Source organism: Bicyclus anynana, chromosome 8 (genome assembly GCF_947172395.1).
Source record: "Bicyclus anynana chromosome 8, ilBicAnyn1.1, whole genome shotgun sequence".
NCBI classification, from domain to species: domain Eukaryota; kingdom Metazoa; phylum Arthropoda; class Insecta; order Lepidoptera; family Nymphalidae; genus Bicyclus; species Bicyclus anynana.
Genome location: NC_069090.1, coordinates 15,692,781 through 15,717,261, shown reverse-complemented (window position 1 = coordinate 15,717,261; position 24,481 = coordinate 15,692,781). Strand labels below are relative to the sequence as shown.

The window sequence follows — 24,481 nt, the reverse complement described above, 5'->3', positions numbered from 1 at the left end:
TACTTATGTTATACATATAAAATATACTACATTATTCTCAAGAAATGTTGGCAACCCTAATGCGTCAGATACGTACGATGCGGATATGTGGACGTATACATTTATGGCCCTGACAGGCTCTCCAGCTCTAAGGTGATTAGGGCCCAAAATCAGTAGTGAGTGATTAGCGAAGGGGTAAGTACAACTATCAATTACATCTGTCACGTGAGTAATGGCAGTGCTGCGGTGTCGCGGGAACTAATTTGCAACTTCGTCTGAGAGGCGCTGCTAATTAATATCTTCGTGCTATGCGGGCAAAGATTTTATACTATTAGATATACTACTAAGTGAGGCTAACAAAGATGGCTAATAGGGATGATGACAGTTTTTTTAAATTGTGTATAAATTAGGAGTATACATATGCTAATATAGTATTGCGCATGAGCCGTGATAGCCTAGTGGATATGAGCTCTGCTTCAGATTCCAGAGGGTGTGGGTTCGAAACCGGTCCGGGGCATCCAAATATGGATTGATATATATGATATGATGATGATGAATATACTCGTAGTAAAGCAATTTTGTAAAAGTTTCGGTGCTACAGGGATTTAAAGGGTCATATTCGCGGCGCTGCCGCGGATCCTTGAAAAACGCTCCATACAAAATGGTACGAATTAATGACGTCGTAGATCGTAATGATCGTTCGATCGATTTGTATGGGCGTTCAAACAAAAATTACAAATATCTTTGTTATTATTGTGTGTTTATGTTTATAGTTCAACTATTGAAAAAATGTTACGTTTATTGCAAGGAAGCTAAAGCCGTATGAATTTTCATCTAATTACGATGAAAGATTTTTAATAGATTTTGAAATTTTTTAATCTTATTTATTTTGCAAACATCCAGACAATCTTTGGTTTTTACGTTTTAGTTATTGTTGACCTAATTTACCCGAATGTCTCATAAAGATAAATATATTCAAACCTAGTCATCATCCCCATTGTCTTATTTACTTATTACATTTAACTTTTTAAAAGAACTTTTTTTTACACAACAATTAGTCACAAGGAAAGTTATTTGAACAAATAATACCTAAATATTGTCTACAATGTCGAGTTATGTGCTCAGGAAGTTTAAAAATTACATAAACTTATTTATATATAGTATAACACAACATTGTGAATTTGTGTGGAGTGTGTGTGTGTGTGTGTGTGGTGTGTCCACTCAGTGGAGTGACTGAACTTTTTGCGGTGATTTTGTAGGCACGTAACATATCTAATAGTATAAAAATCTTTGGGCGCTGCTAATTAATATCTTCGTGGTGTGTATTCTGTTAATTTTACTACGTAATCTATTCTACGGTGACACCCGTCAACGCATCTTGGAGTAGTGTGGTGGGTGTAAGTTCTAAATTTCCCAAATATGCGGTTCATAATTTAATTTAAAAAAAGTGATGTTACAAACTTCATGTTTTATAAAAAAAAATAGCGTATGATATATGCTAGCCACCCTTAGTCCGACATAACCATATGCCTGCAGCGCTGCTGGCATGAACACATGCGTTGGCAGCGAATGGGGATGATGACTAGGTTTGAATATATTGATTTTTATGATACATTCGGGTAAATAAGGTCAATGTTAACTCATTTATACATAAAAAGCAAAGATTGTCTGGATATTTGCAAAATAAATAAGATTATAAAATTTCAAAATCTATTAAAAATAATTTATCGTAATTAGATGAAAATTCATACAGTTTTAACTTCCTTACATTAAATGTGACCCTTTAAATCCCTGTAGCTCCGAAAGTAATGATCGCAGATACCCTGTTACTTTTACAAAATTGCTATGCTATTAATTTATATACAATTTAAAATACTGTCATCATCCTTAATCGTCTAGAAGGAAAATTTTATTACAAAATATTATTTTAATAAAACAACCGGATGATAAACAGTATTTTGTTTTTAAGCTATGGTGCCTCAGACCGGCTCACAGATACACAGGCAGACTCATCAAACTCAACAAACCGACCACTTATCCGAAAACCTATCTTTTTTTTCCGTAAACGTATCTTTTATTACGTCGGGGGCTTAAAATATAAAAAAAATAATTAGGAGTCCGCTAGTAAATGAATAACATAATCAATAGCTATTAACCAAGCGCCAGGAAGGTGGTAATTCCCAACCAATGTTCGCATTTCACGAGAAATCCTTATAGAACTAAATTCCAGTAATTACATGAGTCACCGATGCAGTTCAGTCAAACTTGTGTTGGAAAAATCGAACTAATTTAACTTATCATTAACATGAGACCGATAAACTCCTTCGTTGACAGAAGTGAGTGAGTGAGGAAATCTATACTAATATAATAAAGCTGAAGAGTTTGTTTCTTTGTTTGATTGAACGCGTTAATCTCAGGAACTACTGGTCCGATTTGAAAAATTCTTTCAGTGTTAGATAGCCCATTTATCGAGGAAAGCTATAGGCTATATATTATCCTGGTATTTCCCACGGGAACGGGAACCACGCGGGTGAAACCGCGCGGCATCAGCTAGTCTTAAATAAAATCGTATAAGATTTGTAAAAGAATTACATGACTCGAGATTTTTTAACCATCGGTAACGAGCAATCCAACATGCTTAACTTGAGTACATCGATCGTATTTAAGGTCGTACGATAATACATAAATAAATAAATAAATAAATAAATATACTTAAACAATACACATCACTATCTAGCCCCAAAGTAAGCATACAGAGTAGTTTGTGTTATGGATGCTAAGACAGTTGATATTATAATATTAATATACAATTATATTATATACTACATATAAATACTTATATAATGTATAAATACACACAGACACTGGAAAACACCCATGCTCATCACACAAATATTTCCCAGTTGTGGGAATCGAACCCACGGCCGTGGATGCAGATAGCAGGGTCACTACCCAGTGCGCCACGCGGCCGTCGAAAAACAATCAATGACATTAATTGTAGATGAGAATGTCCTCTACAGTTTTTGTCAAATAAACTTTAATGTAAAACTCATAGTTAAGGAGAAAAACGCAATCCAAAAACTTTTTGAGTTTCTGAGCCACTCCAGGGGCATTCGATGTACTGAAGATAAGCTTGTTGGGTTGCTCCCTACCTTAAAATATCTCGAGTCATGTATTTCTTTTTGTAATATTTCCTAAATTTTCTGTACTATTGATGCAATCATCGATGCCGACTGGTCATGTATTCTGTAAAGTTACAGCGATGTGACATCGATCATTTTCATAGCAACATCGTTTTTAATAACATTTTATTTTGGGCATCCCATTAAAATAAAGTTCAAATTCTAATGAATAGGCGAATACATCGACGAGTATAAATAAAATAGCAGAATCACACTCCTGCGCCTGTAGCCATGTGGCACGTTGATTCTTTTTCTACAATCGCTAACGCTTCCAAAACCAAAAAAATGTGGGAATGACATTAACTATCGACAGGTCACGTGATCGATCAGATCAGTTATTCTCATATATTTCGTTAGTTTTCGGAGCGTTAACGTTTGTAGAATTAGAATCACAGTGCCAGGCCACAAGGCTATGAGACTAATAACGTGACTATCAAATGGTAAAAGGATTTTCGAAATCGGATCAGTTGCTCCAAAGAAGGGTATCCCATACAACGTCACAAACATACAACCTCTTTAATAATATTAATAGTAAGCACCTAGAAATAACACTCACAAATAACGTGGTCTTCTATTGGTAAAAGAATTTTTAAAACCGGTGTTTAGATCACCTACAGCCTTACAAACAGCAAATGCTCAATCACAAAAAAATAACTCATTCTTACAAACATTTTTTGCAATGCCAGCAAAATGATAATGACATTAATTAAAACTCAACACTTCTTGCTAGCGTAGATTAAAACGATATTTTTATAAAAAAATAAACTATTTTGCATTTAACTCGTACATCTGACGTTGAGGAAAACCAACAGATCAAGATGTTGCAAACAGTTTTACCTACGTATGTAGATGTAGGTAATAATAGATAAATTCCTTACATGTTTTTCAAGAATTGACGAAAAATTCCACGTAAAGTGCGACATAAAAGAGTACATGTTAATAAAAATGGAACTAATAAACTTTATATGTGGCAACACAGCATTTACTGTCATTATAACAAAGATCTGTCATTATAGAGCAACTGTACTCACCTGTACCGCTCAGAAATGAGTATTTTTATATTTAAGAGCGCGCAGCGCGTCGGTACGATATGCATAAAATTCGAAGCGCAAACGAGACGCCGAATTATGACTTTCACGTGAGTGAAAAGCACGGAGCGATTGACGCGCGACGTAAATTTTATGACGTGAGCGCCAAAACCATTTTTATCTAATTGCAAGTATATTAAACAACATAAGGAAAAACAAAATGGTTATGTTCAAGATATATACTTAATTTTCTATACAAAACAAATATTTAAAAAAATAAGTTTGCTTTTCCTGAGATTGAAAGCAAAATGTGAGCAAAACATGTATTTTTCAAAAAAATAAACTATCGAGAAAAGTTTTACAAATTGTGTATAGTCATAACGAGCTAACACTTTGAAATATCATTTACCCAAATATCAGGCTCTTAACTTTTCCAGAATCTGAGATCCAAAACCATTTGTAACCACCAAATTACATATTGCACACTCTTAATGCTCAGAGTTATTTTCTGATATAGTAAAAGCCTTCTAAACGTTATTCATGTTGGTTCATTTCACATGTAATTTTCGTTCAAGGGCTTGTAGTCTTTTAACTTAACGTGCTCTCCGAGGTACGGGGATGTAATACCTTATACTTATACTTATATACTTATATTGAGCTGAGAATTTTTACCGAAAATTAAAAAAAAAATCATTTCGAACCCAGGCCCTCTTGATCCGAAACCACAAAGCGACACAGGCTCAAATGAAATCAATAAAAAAAAAGAATAATCTGGAATACTATCGATCGGGTTCAGTACTTTATTTTAATATTTAATTTAACATTAATCATAATTTCAACCAGTTTAATTATTATTTATTATTTTATTTAACGCAATAATGTTTCATTCATGTTAATGTATGCAAATTAATGCTATAAATAAATACTAAAACACATAATTAGTAGAACTATCCTAGGAAAATCATTCTACAATAATATTTTTTCCTATCAATGATGTTAAATACTGTGAGATGTGTTACTAGGTAATGAAAAATGAAGCGCTCAAAAGAGGAAATTTCCACATCTCAAAGTTAGTTGTGGTCAACAATGAACGTTATTTAAACAAATAATACCTACCTTTATGACGTATATTGTCTACAATGTCGAGTTGTGTGTTCAGGAAGTGCAAAAACTATATACATACATGAATAGATAATGAAATTAAAGACAAAATTATGCATGTGTGCGCTCAGTTTTGTAGCCTATTATTCGAATCACTTTATGCTGTGATTTTGTAGGGACGTAACCGATCTATAGTGTAAAATTATCATTGATGTTAATTGTTAATATTGCACGTAATCGCCTAATGTGTCATTATTATAACTTTTAAAACCATGAGTAGATAAAATATAACTATTACCTAATCTATACTTATAATAAATCTGTAGAGAGGTCAATTCTGTACATGAAATATATTTCCAAAATAACTATCAGGGGGTGATTAGTGATCGATACTGATGCCAAAAATGCAATCAGTAAAATTTTTGTCTGTCTGTCTGTCTGTCTGTCTGTCTGTATGTTCTTTATAGAAACAAAAACTACTGGACGGATTTTAACGAAACTTGGTACAATTATTCTACATACTCCTGGGCAGGTTATAGTATACTTTTCATTACGCTACGATCAATAGCAGCAGAGCAGTGAAGAGAAATGTTGAGAAAACGGGAGAAGTTACTCCATTTTTTAAGCTTTCGTCGCGTGTACAGCCTTAATAGTTAAAGCTACATAGAAATCATGTATGACGAAAATGTTCTCCTTAAAATTATCTATAAAAACACAACAGCATATATATGTCTATCTTTTATGGTTGACTCACAATAACACGTGTAACTCCTGATAGCTTAGCAGTTCGGAGCTTTCTAATTATATTTGTCTACTCTTATGTTTATAACACTCATCACTCATCCCTAACTAAAAAAGTTAACATTATTACCTATTCAATAAAAAAAGAATCATAAAAATCGGTAAAGAAACACCAAAGTTATACAAGAAATACGCTAAACCATCGCGCGTGAATACTAATTCATGCTATATGGATTGATTTTGTGTAAAGGTTGCCGCGCTCGACGCGACTCGCGGGGGGGGGGGGGGGGGATGAATAAAGAAGTGCAGCCTTAATGAGTAGGGTAGGGGCAGGGTAGGGTTGGGTAGGGGTAGTGTAGGGTAGGGGTAATTGAAAGTTTACAACGACTTTCACGCGGACGAAGTCGCGGGCGTCCGCTAGTTATATAATAAGAATTAATTAATGCACGAGTGTATTGTATTATACGATTTTCATTATTACGAATATGTAAAGAATATAATGAAGTAATGATACCATGATATGCATCATCATCATTAACAATTCATGTTTAGCTCACTGTTGAGGTCGAGTCTCCTCTCAGAATGAGAGGGTTTAGGCAAAACAAAATTCTCAGGTAAAGTCAAAGATTAATCAATAATATACAGATGGAGCGTACGGAACACGACTGTGTCGTTCCAATTCCAAATATACGAAATTCAAAAAGTCATACATTTGAGTCAGTACGACATGAACCGTCGCATCAGTAATTTTCAATATTATTCAAGAAAAATGGCGTCTTATGTTTTTAAATATTTTAAAAACTGTTCACAAAAACTAAAGAAATAAGATGGAGAATTTTTTTATCGGTAATTATTGATTATTATATTAATTTACGTAATTGTTGTTAGTGTTAAAATTTGAAATACAAATTATGAAAAAATTTTGTTTATGCGGTTGTCAAGGAGACGAGTGACGTTTGTTTTTTTTAATGGCGTCAGTACGTTGCTTGTAAAGACTCACTCTGGTTACTGTGGGTAAAGTATAAAGGTTTCCTCACGAATCACGTTGTTTTTATTCGCCGCTTGAGGCACGTGATATTTAATTTCTTAAAATGCACTTAGCATTGCAACAGAGGTGCATGCCTCTGACCGGATTCGAAACTCCGCCTTCCGACTCAAACGCAGAGGTAATATCCACTGGGCTATCACGGCTTCATGATATGCATCGTTATCAACCCATATTCGGCTCACTGCAGAGCTCGAGTCTCCTCTAAGAATGAGAGCGTTTAGGCCTTAGCTACCACGCTGGCTGGTTATGCAGATTTCCTCACGATGTTTTCCTTCACCGTTTGAGACACGTGATATTTAATTTTTAAAAATGCACACAAATTAAAAGTTGGAGGTGCATGCCCCGAACCGGATTCGACCCTACAACCTCGGATTCGGAGGCAGAGATCATATCCACTGGGCTATCACTGCTCTATGATATGCATACTTCGTGCAAATTATGGTGTATTTTCTCATTTACTTGTAGTAAAGTTACACTAAGTACTTATTTTACTCAGCCGCGCGTAAAGGACATGATATTCCAAGTTTCCATTCGCAACATACCTTCACAACTATAGTAATATCTACTATCTTCGTTATACAACCATAGATACAGTTATATAATAAAAATATGTGACTATATGATGCCACATACATTGAACAATTTGCCAGGATTGGATACTAGCAAATTGTTCAATATTAACTTAACCAAAAAAAAAATTGGTAAAATATGTAAAGGGTGCATCTCGAGCGGGAGGGGAGGGTTCGCAGATGCACTTCGCTAGGGGACATACTTAGGCATTATAAAATATGGTGCCTAATTGTGTCCTTTATGTGTATAGGTAAGTTTATTTTATATAATAACTTAACATAATAAATTGTGAGCTCGCCGTCCTCTCGAAAACGCCAAGTTTATGAGGATAGCTATATAAGTACCTAATTATGTAACACTTTTTGTATTTTGTACAATAAAAAAAAAATTGTATTAATCCATTTTAATATACAGGGTGCTGGGGGGGTATTACCCATAACTGAGGGGTTATATTATTTACCGAAGATTAATTAAAAATGTTCAAAGAACATGTGTTCTAAAATTAATAATTTCGGAGTAAATAATATTTCTTTTGTAAATAGATCTTAAAATGTGTCCCTTTTACATCATCTGGACATAGGCCTCTTGCATTGACCTCCAAGTCCTTCCATTTTTACGATAGTGTATTATTGTCTGAATTTGCGTGTGTACTAGTTTAAATAACTCTTTCATAACTTTTAAACGGCTTAATCGATTTGAACGAAATAGGCATAATTTAAAAGGCTTTTTCTTTATTGATATTAATACTTTTTTTGTTTATATAACTGATAAATTCGCTATTTTATATTTAGTTTTCAATTACAACTCAGACCGATTTCCATGTGTTTAAACTACATGTGTATTACGATTTAAATTTACAGTTGTGTGTAGTGTAAGGAAACAGAATATATTTATTGGTGTTAAATATTTTCAATGTGTGAGCTTACCTTGTCCCCCTCTAAAAAATACTGACAATTTTGTTGGTGAATTTGACTGCGAAAAAGATTCTGACAACCCTTGACTACAGATTTTTTTAAATTTTTATTTCACATCACGTAAACAAAGTCGGGTAAAGTTTAGTAACATAAAATCTAAACAGTTTTCATTTGTGTGGATTTTTAGAAATTAAATCTCACGTGTTTCAAACGGTGAAGGAAACCTGCACACCTGAGAATTTTCTTAATTCTCTACGTGTGTGTAGTCTGCCAATCCGCTGTGAGCCAGCGTGGTGGACTATTGGGCTAACTCATTCTCAAAGGAGACTCGAGCTCAGCAGTGAGCGGAATATGGGTTGATAACGAAATCTAAACATATCGCACGTTGTGGGTAATTATCCACGTTTTTATAACTTGTGTTTTTCCTGTGCGATACATCGTTTCGAGTCTAATAAAGAAACGATTAATCATATCTATCACGTTTTAGAAGACCGCCTTAGAACATATCATTTTTATAACAAACATAACAATTAAAGACGTTATAAATGCTTATATAATTTGCATCCTGGTCGTTGTTATTTTCATCTAAATGCCAACGGTTTTGATTAAACACGTAAAACCGGTCGTCACAAACACTTAAACACTGGCACAATCACTTATTGAACTATACTTTTTACAAAGTCTTACCATTTTTTGCCTTGCATCAAACGAACAAAACTAAACAATGTTTTTTTTTTAATTTCTTCCGTCGCGCATGCGTCTTTCGCGGCACCACTTTTTAGAATAAACTGCTGTATACAGAAATATCGATCTAAAGGTCAAGTTTATCATCAACTAAGACAGAGATGGATAATTAATTGCGATACAAATGAGAGAGATGGCTGTACGTGTCAGAGTTTTTCTCGGGTTGAGGTTATACGTACGAGAAAACTGGTTAACATTGATGGCATCGGCGATTAACTTACGAATGTCTATGGATATGTTAATATTTTGTTGGGGATTTTTTCCGTGTTTTTGCGGCTTCTAGAAATTATACCATTTTTTTTTTAATGACGACATCTGTAGTGTTTATGATTACGTTGTAAATACCACATATAAGTCATAAGGTTCTCCTAAAAGTTTTTTTTGTTTTGTAAATACAAATTACTTACTTTTTTAGATACTTAAATTATACACGCATCACTATCTAGCCCTAAGTAAGTGTAGCTTGTGTTTAAGTTTAAGTGCTACAGTTTGTTTCATGTAGGATGGTGCAGGTGACAGTTCATTTCACTCTTGAAGGTTTGCCACGATTCACGATAACAGTTCGTATAATGAACGTTATACAGGCGACTGTCACCGTACCCATGCTATCTGAGAAACACTTTACGAGTAAGATAACTGATTTTTACATATGCATTATTACTGCTTATACATACCTACAATGTATAAACATACCCTGACACTTTAATAACACCCATGTTCATCACAAAAATATTTTCTTGTTGTGGGAATCGAATCCACGACCGTGGATGCAGAAAGCAGGGTCACTACCAACTGAGACACGCGGTCAGGTATATCTATCGTAAGTGTAAATAGGAATTATGACAATTTTTTAAATCTACAAATTAAGAGCTTGCAGTTTCTCTGCGTGATCGAATCAGAAATGAGGAGATCCGCAGACCAACCAAAGTCACCGACATAGCTCTGCGAGTTCCGAAGCTGAAGTGGCAATGGGCAGGCCACATAGTTCGAAGAGCCGATGGACGTTGGGGTCCCAAGGTGCTGGAATGGCGACCTCGCACCGGAAAGCGCAGGTCGACCCCCCATTAGACCGAAGACATCAAGCGGATCGCAGGAAGCCGCTGGATGCTGGCAACTTGAGACCGTTATGCTTGGAGGTCCATGCAAGAGGCCTATGTCCAGCAGTGGACGTCCATCGGCTGATGATGATAATGATGATGATGATGATGATGATGATGATGATGATGATGGTGATGATGATGATGATGATGATGATGATGATGATGATGATGATGGTAAATTAAGAGAAGTTGTAGAAGTTGCAGGGTATCTGCGATCATTACTTTCGGAGCTACGGGGATCTAAATAAAGGGTCAATTTTGCGGCACTGCCGCACGGATCTCTGAAAAAACGCACCATACTACACGAAATAATGACGTCAGCGCTAAGAGAGTTCGTTAGATTTGTATGGGCGTTCAGACAAATAACAAACACACTACAAAGTGCTGGCCTATGTCTATCAATCTCGGGCGTAGGTTTAAGCCTCATCATTATCAACCCATATTCGCTGAGCTCGAGTCTCCTCTCAGAATGTGAGGGGTTAGGATAATAGTCCACCACGCTGGCCCAATGCGGATTGGAAGACTTCACACACGCAGAAAATTAAGAAAATTCTCTGGTATGCAGGTTTCCTCACGATGTTTTCCTTCACCGTTTGAGACACGTGATATGTAATTTCTTAAAATGCACACAACTGAAAAGTTGGAGGTGCCCCGGACCGGATTGGAACCCACACCCTCCGGAATCGGAGGCAGAGGTCATATCCACTGGGCTATTACGGGTTTTAACCTCACGTGCCGGTAATAACAGCAGAGACATGCCCTTTAGACTGCCACATAGCAACGTTGCATGCGACCGACATCTTGCGTTTTTTTGTTGTAGGTAGCTAAAGTTAATGTGCCTCGTTGGTTGATGTTTAGCGTAAGTCGCTTGAGCTATGTACTAGTAGGTAGTTCTTTATAGTAAGATATTCTTAGTAGAATTCTCTTATACATTCGTTAGTTTTCGAAGCGTTAGCGTTTGTAGAAAGAGATTTGACGTGCCACTTGGGTACAGGTCGTAGTGCTGTAGTACACCGATCTAAAAGGCTGATAATATATAATAATTTGTCCCATTCAAGCAACGAGTCACTACAGCGATTTTCGTCGTATTTTCGTTTTTGTGATCATTTATTATAGTTATTTCTACGAAATTATCATGACTACGTCAATTTACATCAAATGGCAGTGATTTTTTTGTTTTACGATCATCTAACATGATTATTTCAACGAAACTAAAATGATAAACGAATATTAAAATGAAGATACTTATGTCATTTCGTTGAAAATACGATGTTATTTATTATTACGAAAACGAAAATATGATGGAAAACGATGTAGTGACTCATTATTTGAATGGTATACCGAGATACATAATAACCCTTCTGATGTGGACGTCTATACACATGCAGCCTGTGGGTCAACTATACGCAGAAGACATACAATGGACTCCCGTTAGCAATATAATAACGCCTTCAGAATGATGTTGTAGCTCCTGCGGTACTGTAGTGCATCAGCTATATTTGCGTATGGAAGAACAGACAGCTTTTCTACGGTCGTACAATTTCAACTGCTCCATATTGAGGCACTGAGTATACACACATATATGTGTTCCCGGTGCATCAGTAAGGCGAGGCAGATATTTAAATTAATTTTAGCTTTATTTTGTATTTCGCACTAACATAGATAATATGCTAATAATTACTAACACTATATGGATTGTCTGAAATAAACAGATTTTATTTTATTTATTTATTTTAATATATATATATATATATATTAATAATATAGAGGTAAACGAAATTAAATATCACGGGTCTCAAACGGTGAAGGAAAACGTCGTGAGGAAACCTGCATACCAGAGAATTTTCTTAATTCTCTGCGTGTGTGATGTCTGCCAATCCGCTTTGGGGCAGCGTGGTGGACTATTGGTCTAATTCCTCTCATTCTGAGAGGAGACTCGTGCTCAACAGTGAGCCGAATATGGGTTGATAATGATGAATATAGAGGTAAAGTTTGTGGTATTGCAGAGGGAATTTTTAAAATCAGTTTAGTAGATCTCTGCATCTACTAAACTGATTTTAAAAATTCTTTTACCACTAGAAAGTCAGGTAGGTCATTTGGGAGTATTATAGGCTATATTATATCTCCGTATAGGCATAAAAAAGAAGATGCGAGACTAGTTATAATAGAAGGCAGGGCCTATAGTAGCCTTAACGGTTATTAGTTCCATTAGGACGCAACCAAAGGCTATTTATATTTCAAACAGGCTTTTAAAGTCCCCCTCTATGGTCAACGTCCTGTGGCTAAGCCCGTCACGCTGCTTCATCGACGGTTAGTGGGTAACAATAACATTATCAAGTAGAAGAATATAGTTTAAGTAATTTTAACCAATCTGAAAAACGAATACAGAAGTTATTGATCAAGATTTTGTGTGTTGTGTTAAAATATCTTATCATACCCATTTTATCTTATATTTATATTTAATTAATCTACCTAAAGAGCGAAAAATGCTACATTCTGCGGCCTTATTATGTATCTCAGTGTACCATTCAAACAACGAGTCACTACATCGATTTTCGTTGTATTTTCGTTTTTGTGATCATCTATTATAGTTATTTCTACGTCAATTTACATCAAATGGCAGTGATTTTTTTTTACGATCATCTAACATGATCATTTCGACGAAAATACATAAATATCCGTTTTTCGTTGAAATAATCTTACTAATTGCTACTGCCACTTCAATATTACTGCCACTTTACGTAAAATGAAGATACTTATGTCATTTCGTTGAAAATAAGATGTTAGATTATAACGAAAACGAAAATATGATGAAAAATGTAGTGATTCATTATTTGAATGGTACACCGAGATACATAATAACCCTTCTGATGTGGACGTCTATCGGTTGATAGTAGTGGGTGGTAGATAGGTGGTTAAGAAGTAAGGAATATTTTAATTTTGTAAAGTGTAATTAATAGGTAGGTACATCTAAGCTAGCATGTACCTACCTAGTATACTTTACAAAATTAAACCTTAGGTTCATAAGGTAATAAGATTAATGAAACTTTGTACGAAAATTTCGTTGGAGCGCCTACAATAAAAGGGGAAATTATTTCACAGAGTTTTACACTGACCTAAAGGCTTTTAGTTCCACTTAGTTCCATCACAGATAAAACTTGAATCCGTAAAATTTTTAATGAAATACACCAGACTGCAGCGCCCTCTGCAAACTGGCGCGACGGCGGAGTTTGTTTGTCTGCTTTTGACAGTCGACGAAAAGTTTTTATTAGTTTTGAGGTAAACACGTTTCGAGCAAGGTAGCCAAGTCAAATTCGCTGTCGGGATTTGTGAATTACATGACGTAGTAGGAACAAATATGTTGCGTTCATGTTTGGATGAAGAATGTCAAATATGTGCTTACAAAATGTATATTATTTCGAAATAAGTTTTAAATTTTAAATTACTAGTCAAGTTACCAGAAAATAAAAATATTCGAGATTTCTACTTTGCCTGTAACATATAAATACAAAGCTAAGCTAAGCAATTAGTAGGTACGACAAAGCCAAGATAATTGCTCCAGCCTTATGTTAAGCCCAATTCCAGACCCCCTAAACTAAAATGTGGGGTAACCAATGATGTTAAATACTGTTAGATGTGTTATGAAAAATGAGGCGCTCAAAAGAGGAAATTTCCACATCTCAAAGTTAGTTGTGGTCAACAACGAACGTTATTTAAACAAATAATACCTGAATATCGTCTACAATGTCGAGTTGTGTATTGAGGATGTGTAAAAGCAATATACACATAAATATATTATGGAATTAAGGACAAAATTGTGCATGTGTGCGCTCAGTGTTGTAGTCTATTATTCGGATCACTTTTTGTGGTGATTTTGTAGGGACGTAACCGATCTATAGTATAAAATTATCATTGGAGGTAACTATTAACACGTCCACTCACAGTACCGCGGGCGGATAATTAAAACATGCCACTACAAAAGCTTTGGGTTCTCGGAAATCTCCCACTTGAAGTGTTAAACCCAATTTATATTTGAACTTACCGTGTATTTATCGTCCTAATCTATAATAATATTATAAATGTGAAAGTAAGTCTATCTGTCTGTTTTTTCCGCTGTTTAACCTATTCACAACTAAACAGCTTATTTTTTTTTATTCTTTACAAGTTAGCCCTTGACTACAATCTCACCTGATGGTAAGTGATGATGCAGTCTAAGATGGAAGCGGGCTAACTTGTTAGGAGGAGGATGAAAATCCACACCCCTTTCGGTTTCTACACGGCATCGTTCCGGAACGCTAAATCGCTTGGCGGTACGTCTTTGCCGGTAGGGTGGTAACTAGCCACAGCCGAAGCCTCCCACCAGCCAGACCTGGACAAATTAAGAAAATCTCAATCTGCCCAGCCGGGGATCGAACCCAGGACCTCCGTCTTGTAAATCCACCGCGCATACCACTGCGCCACGGAGGCCGTCAAAGTCCTTCATTTATAGAGTTACAGTTTTAAAATTTTGTTCATATATCATAAAATAAATACGAAATATAATGTGATTCAAGAATTTTTAAAATTCGACCCCTAAAGTGGTGAAATAGGGGTTGAAAGTTTACATTGGTTACCACGCGGGTGAAGTCGCGGGCGTCTGCTAGTACTAAATAACAGCCTATATGGTCCAGTGTTCAGCTTATGAGGTTTTGGATTAGGAGTTCAAGGTTCTAGGTTCGAGTCCTGGGTCGGACAAAGAAACTAAGCTTTTCTTTGTTTCAGGAATTTCACAGTAACAGCCTGGAGTTGGATGTTGGTAGTATTACACCCTTATGCTTTAGCTGCAAGGCGTCGGTCCCTGTAATTATATATCTGATCATCATTCATCATTATCAACCCGTATTCGGCTCACTGCTGAGCTCGAGTCTCCTCTCAGAATGAGATGGGTTAGACCAATAGTCCACCACGCTGGCCCAATGCGAATTGGCAGACTTCACACACGCAGAGAATTAAGAAAAAAAAATGTCTGATAGTGATCGTTGAAGTCATTCATTGTCATAGGATGATTGACTTTAACGCACTATAGCCCCTATAGGTGCAGCTTGGTGGGAGGTACCTATACCCATATTTGGTTCACTGTTGAGCACAAGTCTCCTCTCAGAACGAGAGGGAAGCTAATGGTCCACCACGCTGGCACAATGCTGATTGGCAGACTGCCACACGTATCAGTTATGAAGATTTTCTTACACCTTCAGTCTTCACCATTTGACCGGGTGTGAAATCGTGCGTGCGGGGAAGTGAGGTGCATCAATCATATTCATTCATTGCTACACGCCCCCCGGCCCGCGCGGACCATCGACAGTGTTACGAACGAAGTTACCAAGCTATAAGAACATTTTCCGTACCTATTTTTGATGTCAGATGATTTCGTGTATAAGTTTTTATTACAGTTAACACTTGAAAAGAAAATAAAAATGCTTTAAGCATTTTTATTTTCTGTCAAAAAGTTAATTTAGTAAGTTAATTTATTTAATTAGCTTCGTTAACAGCTAAGAACTGTATTAGAAAATAATTATGTGGTCAGAGCTTCCTCATCGATTTTGATATTAAATTAATAATCTCTCTAAAAGCATCCCTCGATATAATCTTATAATTACACCCGGATACCAATTTAATCATTTTTCATTTTCATTCGCCACCCTCACCTCATTTATGTGGAAATTATCAGTGCTCGGAGTCAATTACTTCTTTTAAAAGAAAATTTAATAGGAAATTAATAGTCATCCTAAGCCAATGAAAAACCAACCTTAATTTCTCAATTATAAGATTTAGAATAGAAATGATTTCAGTGTTCACATTGGTTTAATTACTATCTGTATTTGAAAATGTTTCTTATCTTTTAGATAAGAAGGTTTATATCCGTGTGGCTGAATGTAAGAGTGGTAAACTTGCTAATCGAACTGATCAGGCGTTTTCGTGTAGTGGTACTGCTAAGTTCATCTCAGATTGCTACTAAAGCCGCAATGTTTGAAGTCATCCTCAAAAGTTGACTGACGATACGGTAGTGTCAAGTTACTATTGCTTTTACAAATTCGCGACATCATCATGGATAAGGTTCAAATTCACGTTTTTTCCAATTTGAGCAGAGAATCTCGTCTAAAAAATTATCAGTCTATGAACATTCAACTAAAGTACTATGAACATTCAAATCTGATATTGATTACAAAATTAAAAATTACATATTATGTCCGCCCGTTTACATTGAAGCAGCGAGGTGGGTTACTGCTCCTCTCTTATAGCCGAGAGGCTGATGGCAATTTAAAAGCGTTACATTTGTATTAATGTATTAATTCCCTTACGACAATATATCATTATTCCAAAACAACCCTGAGGCAATATTACTCGAATCACGGATTGTTATTTCTAGATACCGCTCATTAATATAATAGAACAGAAAGTTAACCGTAACAATTTGATAGTTACGACTGTACGAGGTATTTGTAATAGTTGCAATAATTCAAGTAACATGCGCCGTGTCAATTTCGGGTGATTGATACAATAGTTTTAGAGCTCTTTGTGACAGAACTCGCACGGAGAAGTACTAGAAAGCACAAATACTACAAAAGAGCGAAACAGTCTAAAAGGTATAGATAAGTGAGGCGCATGAGCCGTGCAAATGATGTTTAACATTATTGCCTCAGAGTGACCTGCACAAAGCAGTACAATTTTCCTAGTCCGTGCCCAGTAAGTTGCGCTTGTTATTTTGCGATGGTTCCACTTTACGGGTGGGCCATCTGCACAAATAATAATAGAAGCACCTTAATGTAAGATATAATAATAATTAATAATAATTAATTACTATTAAACTTTATTTAAAAAAGTCGAGCTTAACACAGATTAAAACAAACTAAGAAACAGGACGCAATCTAGAGAACAAGCACGGTATTTATTCAAGGAAGGTACAGATATTTCGGACACTCTTGCAAAGAGCGCGTGCGGTATCTAGCGTAATATTAGTCCGTAACCGAAATTCTCTACCCGCTGAAGTATAAATCAAATATTTACGTCGAAACTTAGACAAATATAGTCTCTTGTGATAAAACTTCACAAGGCGGTTTGTTCCTTTCCGTTATTTAACTCATTATCCGATTGAATTTTAACCCCCAATCGAAAAAGGGTTCATCATCTACAGCCTGTATTCGTCCACTGTTGGACATAGGCCTTTCGTATCGTACCGGAACGCTGAATCGCTCGGCGGTACGGTAGGGTGGTAACTAGCCACGGCCGAAAGCCACCAGACAGATCTGGACCAAATAAGAAAACTTCAATCGGCTCAGCCGGTGATCGAAGACAGGGCCTCCGTCTAGTAAATCCACCGCGAAAACCACTGCGCCACAGAGGCCGTCAAATGTGTGTTTTAGCTCGCATTTAGCGGACATGCGGGGTGATACCGCAAATTCACTCCGCGCTTCTGAATTATTAGTGCGGCTAAGAGACTTCTCACACGGTCGGTTTGTAACGCTGCGGTTTTTTTTAAACTCAATTATGATGGTGGAATTACTAGTTCATTCATCATCATTTTCAACCCATATTCGGTTCACTGCTGAGCTCGAGTCTCCTCTCAGAATGAGAGGGGTTAGGCCAATAGTCCACCACGCTGGCGCAACGCGGATTGGCAGACTTCACACAGAGAAGCAGGGAATTAAGAAAATTCTCTGGTATGCGATGTTTTTCCTTCACTATTTGAGACACGTGATATTTAATTTCTTAAGATGCACACAACTGAAAAGTTCGAGGTGCATTTTTAAACATATACTAATATCCGTAACTAGTGAACACATATTGATGTGTTTTTCACAGGTAGAGTACAACTTGAAGCAAAATGTAGATATAGTAGGTAGTATATTTTTAAGGTAAAGTTAAAGAAAAATAGATTATTCCCGAATAAGTCGAATTCGATTAGATCAAAATTAGTTAGCTCGCTTAGATAAAAACAAACATTTTCAAAATCAAAACTATACAATTTACTATTGGTTCTATCTATACAACTATATATTTTATTGATATTTACATACTCTATACGGGAGTAATATTGTACTCACGAAATATAATATTACTCCCGACGCTGTAGTATCGTGGAAGTTACGTAGTACGAAACTAGTTGCGGCGTGCTAAATTTAATTACGCTGCGATTTGAACAGTTTCGTGTGAAACAGTCGTAACTATCGTCCAAGTGGAATGCAGCTGAATAAACTATCAACTCCCCGAGCTGAGAACAAGTTGCTTTTATGTTTTATGAATACAATATTTTATTTACTACACGCCGGAAACACTCTGGTCATTTGGATTTTGGGAGATGAAATAGGTACACGGCTTTTATGTCATATTCTTAGAATTATTAATTAGGTACTTACCAGTGGCGAAGAAGGGAATTTTGGTGAAGGAAAAGTGGAAATTCATACCGCTTGTTACAAACTCCGGTTTCTTATACATCCATACATAATATAATTATATTCATTACAATAATGAATATGTATGTATGGACTTTTTAAAGGTAACCCGGCAGGAATCGGCTTGTAGGACTCTTCGCCGCTGGTACTCATTATTTTTTACCCTGGACAAAAATAGGGGTGCTATACCACCCGACCACCGACAGCTGTGTGTCTGTCTGTGGCAATCTTAGAAGGATGAGCCGATTTTGGTATGGTTTATGTATTTTGAAGCTGTTTTGTTGCGATAGTTCTTAGAGTATGTTTCCTGAAAATCGGATTAGTCCTTTACAAGATAATGGAGTTTGAAAATGTGGATGAATAATTTAATATTATAAATATACCAAACAATGGTTCAATACAAAACTGTAAGTTATCACATGAAAATCGGTAATCGTTAATTTAAAAACTTTTAAAAAAGAAAGTTATTTGTAAGAGGTGTATTATCAAAAACAATAAATATTCAATGTATATTCTTTGTTCGTATACTGTAACGTAAGGTTCGTCTAGATTGAATTGATCGAAAACTCAAACAAATAAGGCTGTACTGATGACGTCACAACACCTCTAGGGATGGGCCTTCAATGAACGAAATGGGGAATGAATTATTGAATGAAAGTCTGTTGCAAAAAATCTATACTAATATTATAAAGCTGAAGAGTTCGTTTGATTGAACGCGCTAATCAAAGGAACTACTGGTCCGATTTGAAAAATTCTTTCAGTGTTAGATAGCCCATTTATCAAGGAAGGCTATAGGCATATATTATCTCCGTATTCCTACGGGAACGGGAACCACGCGAGTGAAACCACGCGGCGTTAGTTAGTCATTAATATTGGTAAGTTTGTTCTTGTTGTAAAGTAAGCGAACTTGGAATAAACGAATTTAGAATTTTTGTATTAAGCTACAGTATGAACGGAGCCTTAGCACGAGAGCAATGTGCGTTTGTCGGCGCGTAGCTACGAGTATAACGAATGGGCGCATACGTCGGATATAATCGCTATCGAGCTCGTAACTTTTAACCGGAACTATTTTATCCAGTGAAAGTTACGTGAAGGGGAAAAATTGCACGGGTATTATGACCCGGAGCAGATTTCAGTCAATATTAATTTTGAAATCTATACTTAATATTATGAAGCTGAAGAGTTTGTTTGTTTGAACGCGCTAATATCAGGAACTACTGGCCCGATTTGAAAAATTCTTTCAGCGTTAGATAGCCCATTTATCGAGGAAGGCTATATATTATCCCCGTATTTCTACGGGAACGGGATCCACGCGGGTGAAACCGCGCTGCGTCAGCTAGTTTCTATATAAAAGTACTAGAGGATTGTCCGGTTTTAGACCTCTTTAATCCGGCCCTCTCGCAAAGTCCGTTGTTAGTGGACGTCAATTAACTATAAGCTACCTTACATAAAATATAGCCTATAGCACTCGGAGATAGGGCAGCTTCCAAAAAAAGAAAGTATTTTTCAAACCGGTTTAGTAGTTTCAGAGCCTATTCAACAGCAAACAAACAAATAAACATTAATTTTTTCTCTCTTTATAATATTAGATTGACGGCCTCCGTGGCGCACTGGTATGCGCAGTGGACTTACAAGACAGAGGTCCTGGGTTCGATCCCCGGCTGGACCGATTGAGGTTTTCTTAATTGATTCAGGTCTGGCTGGTGGGGGGCTTTGGCCGTAACTAGTCACCACCCTACCGAAAAAGACGTACCGCCAAGCGATTTAGCGTTCCGGTACGACGTCGTGTAGAAACCGAAAGGGGTGTGGATTTCATCCTCCTCCTAACGAGTTAGCCTGCTTCCATCTTAGATTGCATTAACATTTACCATCAGGTGAAATTATACTCAAGGGCTAAATTGTAAAAAATAAAAAAAATAGGCTCTGATTTTAACCACTCTTCCAACAATAGAAAACTACATTATCAGTTAGTAACTTACTAAATTTAATCCTCATATTTCCACTGTAACGGGAACTTCGTGATTGAACGAGGAGACCGTTTGTTAAAGATAAATACTGGCGAAATCAAAAGAGAGTAAATAAACACACACCGATGTATACCTCTAAAAGGAACTTGTGAAACCTCTAAGCTTGAAAGGTTTAAGTTGAAGTGGTCTGCTGTGTCCCGACCGGACCCTAGAGACCATTAACTTGATTGAAAATCTGTATTGTGTATCGATAGATAACATTACACACGCTCTTTTGTGAAATAACTACTCCTGTCTCTATTAAATTGGCTTTCAAGTCAAGTCAAGTCAAAATTCATTTATTTCAATTAGGCTTAGTTAACAAGCATTTTTGAAAGGTCAAGATTATGTCATAATTTAATTTAATCTAATGATGGTAAAAACTTAAAACTAAAGGTACGAGGGTTCCAAACGCGCCTTGGTCCGAGAAGAGCCCGCCACAAACTCAGCCAAGGTTTTCTTTTTTTGTTTATCCCCATTTTACAAACTAATTTAAAACTAAGCACACAGATGTATATTACAGTTCAACACCAAGCTTTTTATCATTAATATAATCATTAACACTATAATAAGGCTTTCCCAAAAGCTTGCGTTTAATTCAAATACGGAAATAAATGAAAAGCTTAATTATTTTTTATAAGGATACAAATTGATACAGGTGAATAGAGTTAGGAATAATCACCTGATTTTACCAAAATACTGTGGGTAAGTTAATAGAAATAAATTGTTTGTTTTTATTTATTTATTTTCTTAACTTAAAACTATTAAGTCTTAGAGGAACAACCTAATTCGCCATACTAGCAGTTAGCACTATCACAGGAAACATATGTTGGCAGAATCTTATAATTAACTTAGAATTAAGTTAATTATAAGATGCCTAAATATATACATTTAAAAATTAATATTATTATAGTATTTGCTATAGCAATTAAACCACTCGGAAATCCTTATTACGATATACACAAGTATTACGATGAGAGGGTTTTCTCGGCTACGATGTTCTAAGACGGGACTAACATCCGGCATAAGGAATATATATACCCTCATCTGTTATTTATTTGGAATAAGGAATAGGTAACATAAACTAATTATAGGTATAGGTACTAACTAAGGAATAGGAAAACTTTAAGGTAACATAGGTAACCTATGTTACCTATCAGTTTTGATCTAGAAGCTAGCTTCGTAGGAAATCCATCGAATATGAAACGTGTTGCATATTTATCAGGGTAATATAGTCGACCGGGGGACGGGGTCACGGGATACTATCCAAATGTACTGAAAATACGTAATTTACAAACAATGTACTACATGTTATGCGCTTATTGCTGCTGCCCAAGTGTTGAACTGGGAATATCATCATTTGAGTGGAAAATCATCGCCTAATTTATTTTTTGAAAGCATAATTTCATATCTATGGTAGACTGTTTTATGACGTAACGCGTTACGGCGCCACTCTGTCTGGCTGCCCTTTATATCACAAATAACTGGAGACGAGGGAAGTAAAAATGTCGACCAATAGCGGCAAAGTCGCAAATATTTTTCCTCTCTATCAATGCGTTGGGATGAAAGAGCTGCATTAGATATGTTGTTGATGCACTTGGATTCTAAGAATTAATTAACTTTAATTTTAAGCATTTATTTTTAAACTATACCCATGCACATATTTTTAACTTTTTGTATCTATACATATAAATCGCATTGAAACGTACCTGATATTTATATATTTTATTTAAACATTGTTATACAATAAATAGACAAATTGTACATAGCCAACAAAAAGGCGAAAGTTATTATGAATTAACCAACGCCCGCGACTTTTCATTTTTCACAAATTGTAATTTTTAAAGGATGATAAGTAGCCTGTATCAATAATATCCTCTATCTTCCAGTGAAAGTCTTGTTAAAAACGGTCCAACTCTTCCAAAGATTATCGTGGATAATTAGACAGACGTACAAATTTATTTAATTATCGATTATTTTACTAATATATCGTCCATTGATTTATTGCAAGTCTTTTTTCTTCTAACTACTAGAGGGCGCTGTACAGCGCTGCATCGCGCTGACGTTTGTTTATATGGAAAGCATAAAAGTGTAACAAAGGTCTACGCACGCTGATAATGTTTGAATAATTCTGTAACGATCACTATCAGAAATTTTTTAAATGCTAGTATGACGATTCATACCAAGCATCATTAATTATTATTAATTACTAGCGGACGCCCGCGACTTCGTCCGCGTGAAAGTCGTTTTAAACTTTCAACTACCCCTATCCTACCCTACCCTACCCTAACCTACCTCTACCCTACCCCTACCCTATCCCAACCCTACCCCTACCCTACCACTACCCTACCCCTGCCCTACCCCTACCCTACACTACCCCTACCCTACCCCTACGCTACCCCTACCCTACTCATTAATGATTAATGCTGCACTTCTTTCGCGCGCGAAAACCGCGCTTTTCACCGCGAGTCGCGTCGAGCGCGGCAACCGTTACACAAATACTCCTTATAATCCTTAAAGTCCTTAAAGCATGAATGAAATTCACGCGCAATGGCTTAGCGTATTTCATGTATAACTTTGGTGTTTCTTTACCGATTTTTATGATTCTTTTTTTATTGAACAGGTAATAATGTTAACTTTCTTATTAGGGATGAGTGATGAGTGTTATAAACATAAGAGTAGACAAATATAATTAGAAAGCTCCGAACTGCTAAGCTATCGGGAGTTACACGTGTTATTGTGAGTCAACCATAAAAGATAGACATATATATGCTGTTGTGTTTTTATAGATAATTTTAAGGAAAACATTTCCGTCATACATTATTTCTATGTAGCTTTAACCATTAAGGCTGTACACGCGACGGAAGCTTAAAAAATTTAGTAACTTCTCCCGTTTTCTCAACATTTCTCTTCACTGCTCTGCTCCTATTAATCGTAGCGTAATGAAAAGTATACTATAACCTGCCCAGGAGTATGTTAAATTATTGTACCAAGTTTCGTTAAAATCCGTCCAGTAGTTTTTGTTTCTATAAAGAACATACAGACAGACAGACAGACAGACAAAAATTTTACTGATTGCATTTTTGGCATCAGTATCGATCACTAATCACCCCCTGATAGTTATTTTGGAAATATATTTCATGTACAGAATTGACCTCTCTACAGATTTATTATAAGTATAGATTAACCTTTAAAGCAAATTAAAATGAATATCATAGATTACAGATTAGCTGTTAAATTAATAGAGTTAGTCAGTTCACCTTCACAGTTGTCACTTTTTTTTCACATGATATGTAATCAGTAATATAGTTAAGTTATGTAGCTTGCACTTGCAGTTGCGAAAGACAAGGATGGAATTTAGATGAAGGTAAGCCGTCCCAAAGAAATGCATAACCAATGAATATGCATAGACTTTTTTAAGGTACCCAGCGGGAATCGGCTTGCATGAACTCTTCGCCACTGGTAACCCCTCTCATTCTGAGACGTTACTCGTGCTCAACAGTGAGCCGATTATGGGTTGTTAATGAAGATGAACTTTGAAAGCATGTGTTAGTGCCGTCGTCAGAATAATTAAAAAATACTTATTAGTAGCTTTTCAAATAGTCCGATTTTCTTTTATTTCGTAACATTGCTATGAAC

The 24,481-nt window shown here is 36.1% G+C and overlaps 1 protein-coding gene across 6 annotated transcripts in view; it reads right to left on the bottom strand.

The window, feature by feature from the left end:
• Positions 1–9,411, bottom strand: part of LOC112045981 (serine protease gd) — a 36,436-nt gene extending 27,025 nt beyond the window's left edge. For 5 of the 6 annotated variants that reach the window (XM_052883225.1, XM_052883226.1, XM_052883229.1 and 2 more), the window contains exon 1: positions 9,251–9,410. In XM_052883225.1, the coding sequence (XP_052739185.1) occupies positions 9,251–9,253 (3 nt within the window). In that variant the 5' untranslated portion in view covers positions 9,254–9,410. Of the gene's footprint in view, positions 1–9,250 lie in introns of all 6 variants that reach the window. The other variant, XM_052883227.1, reaches the window with a different exon arrangement.
• Positions 9,412–24,481: the final 15,070 nt, after the last annotated feature.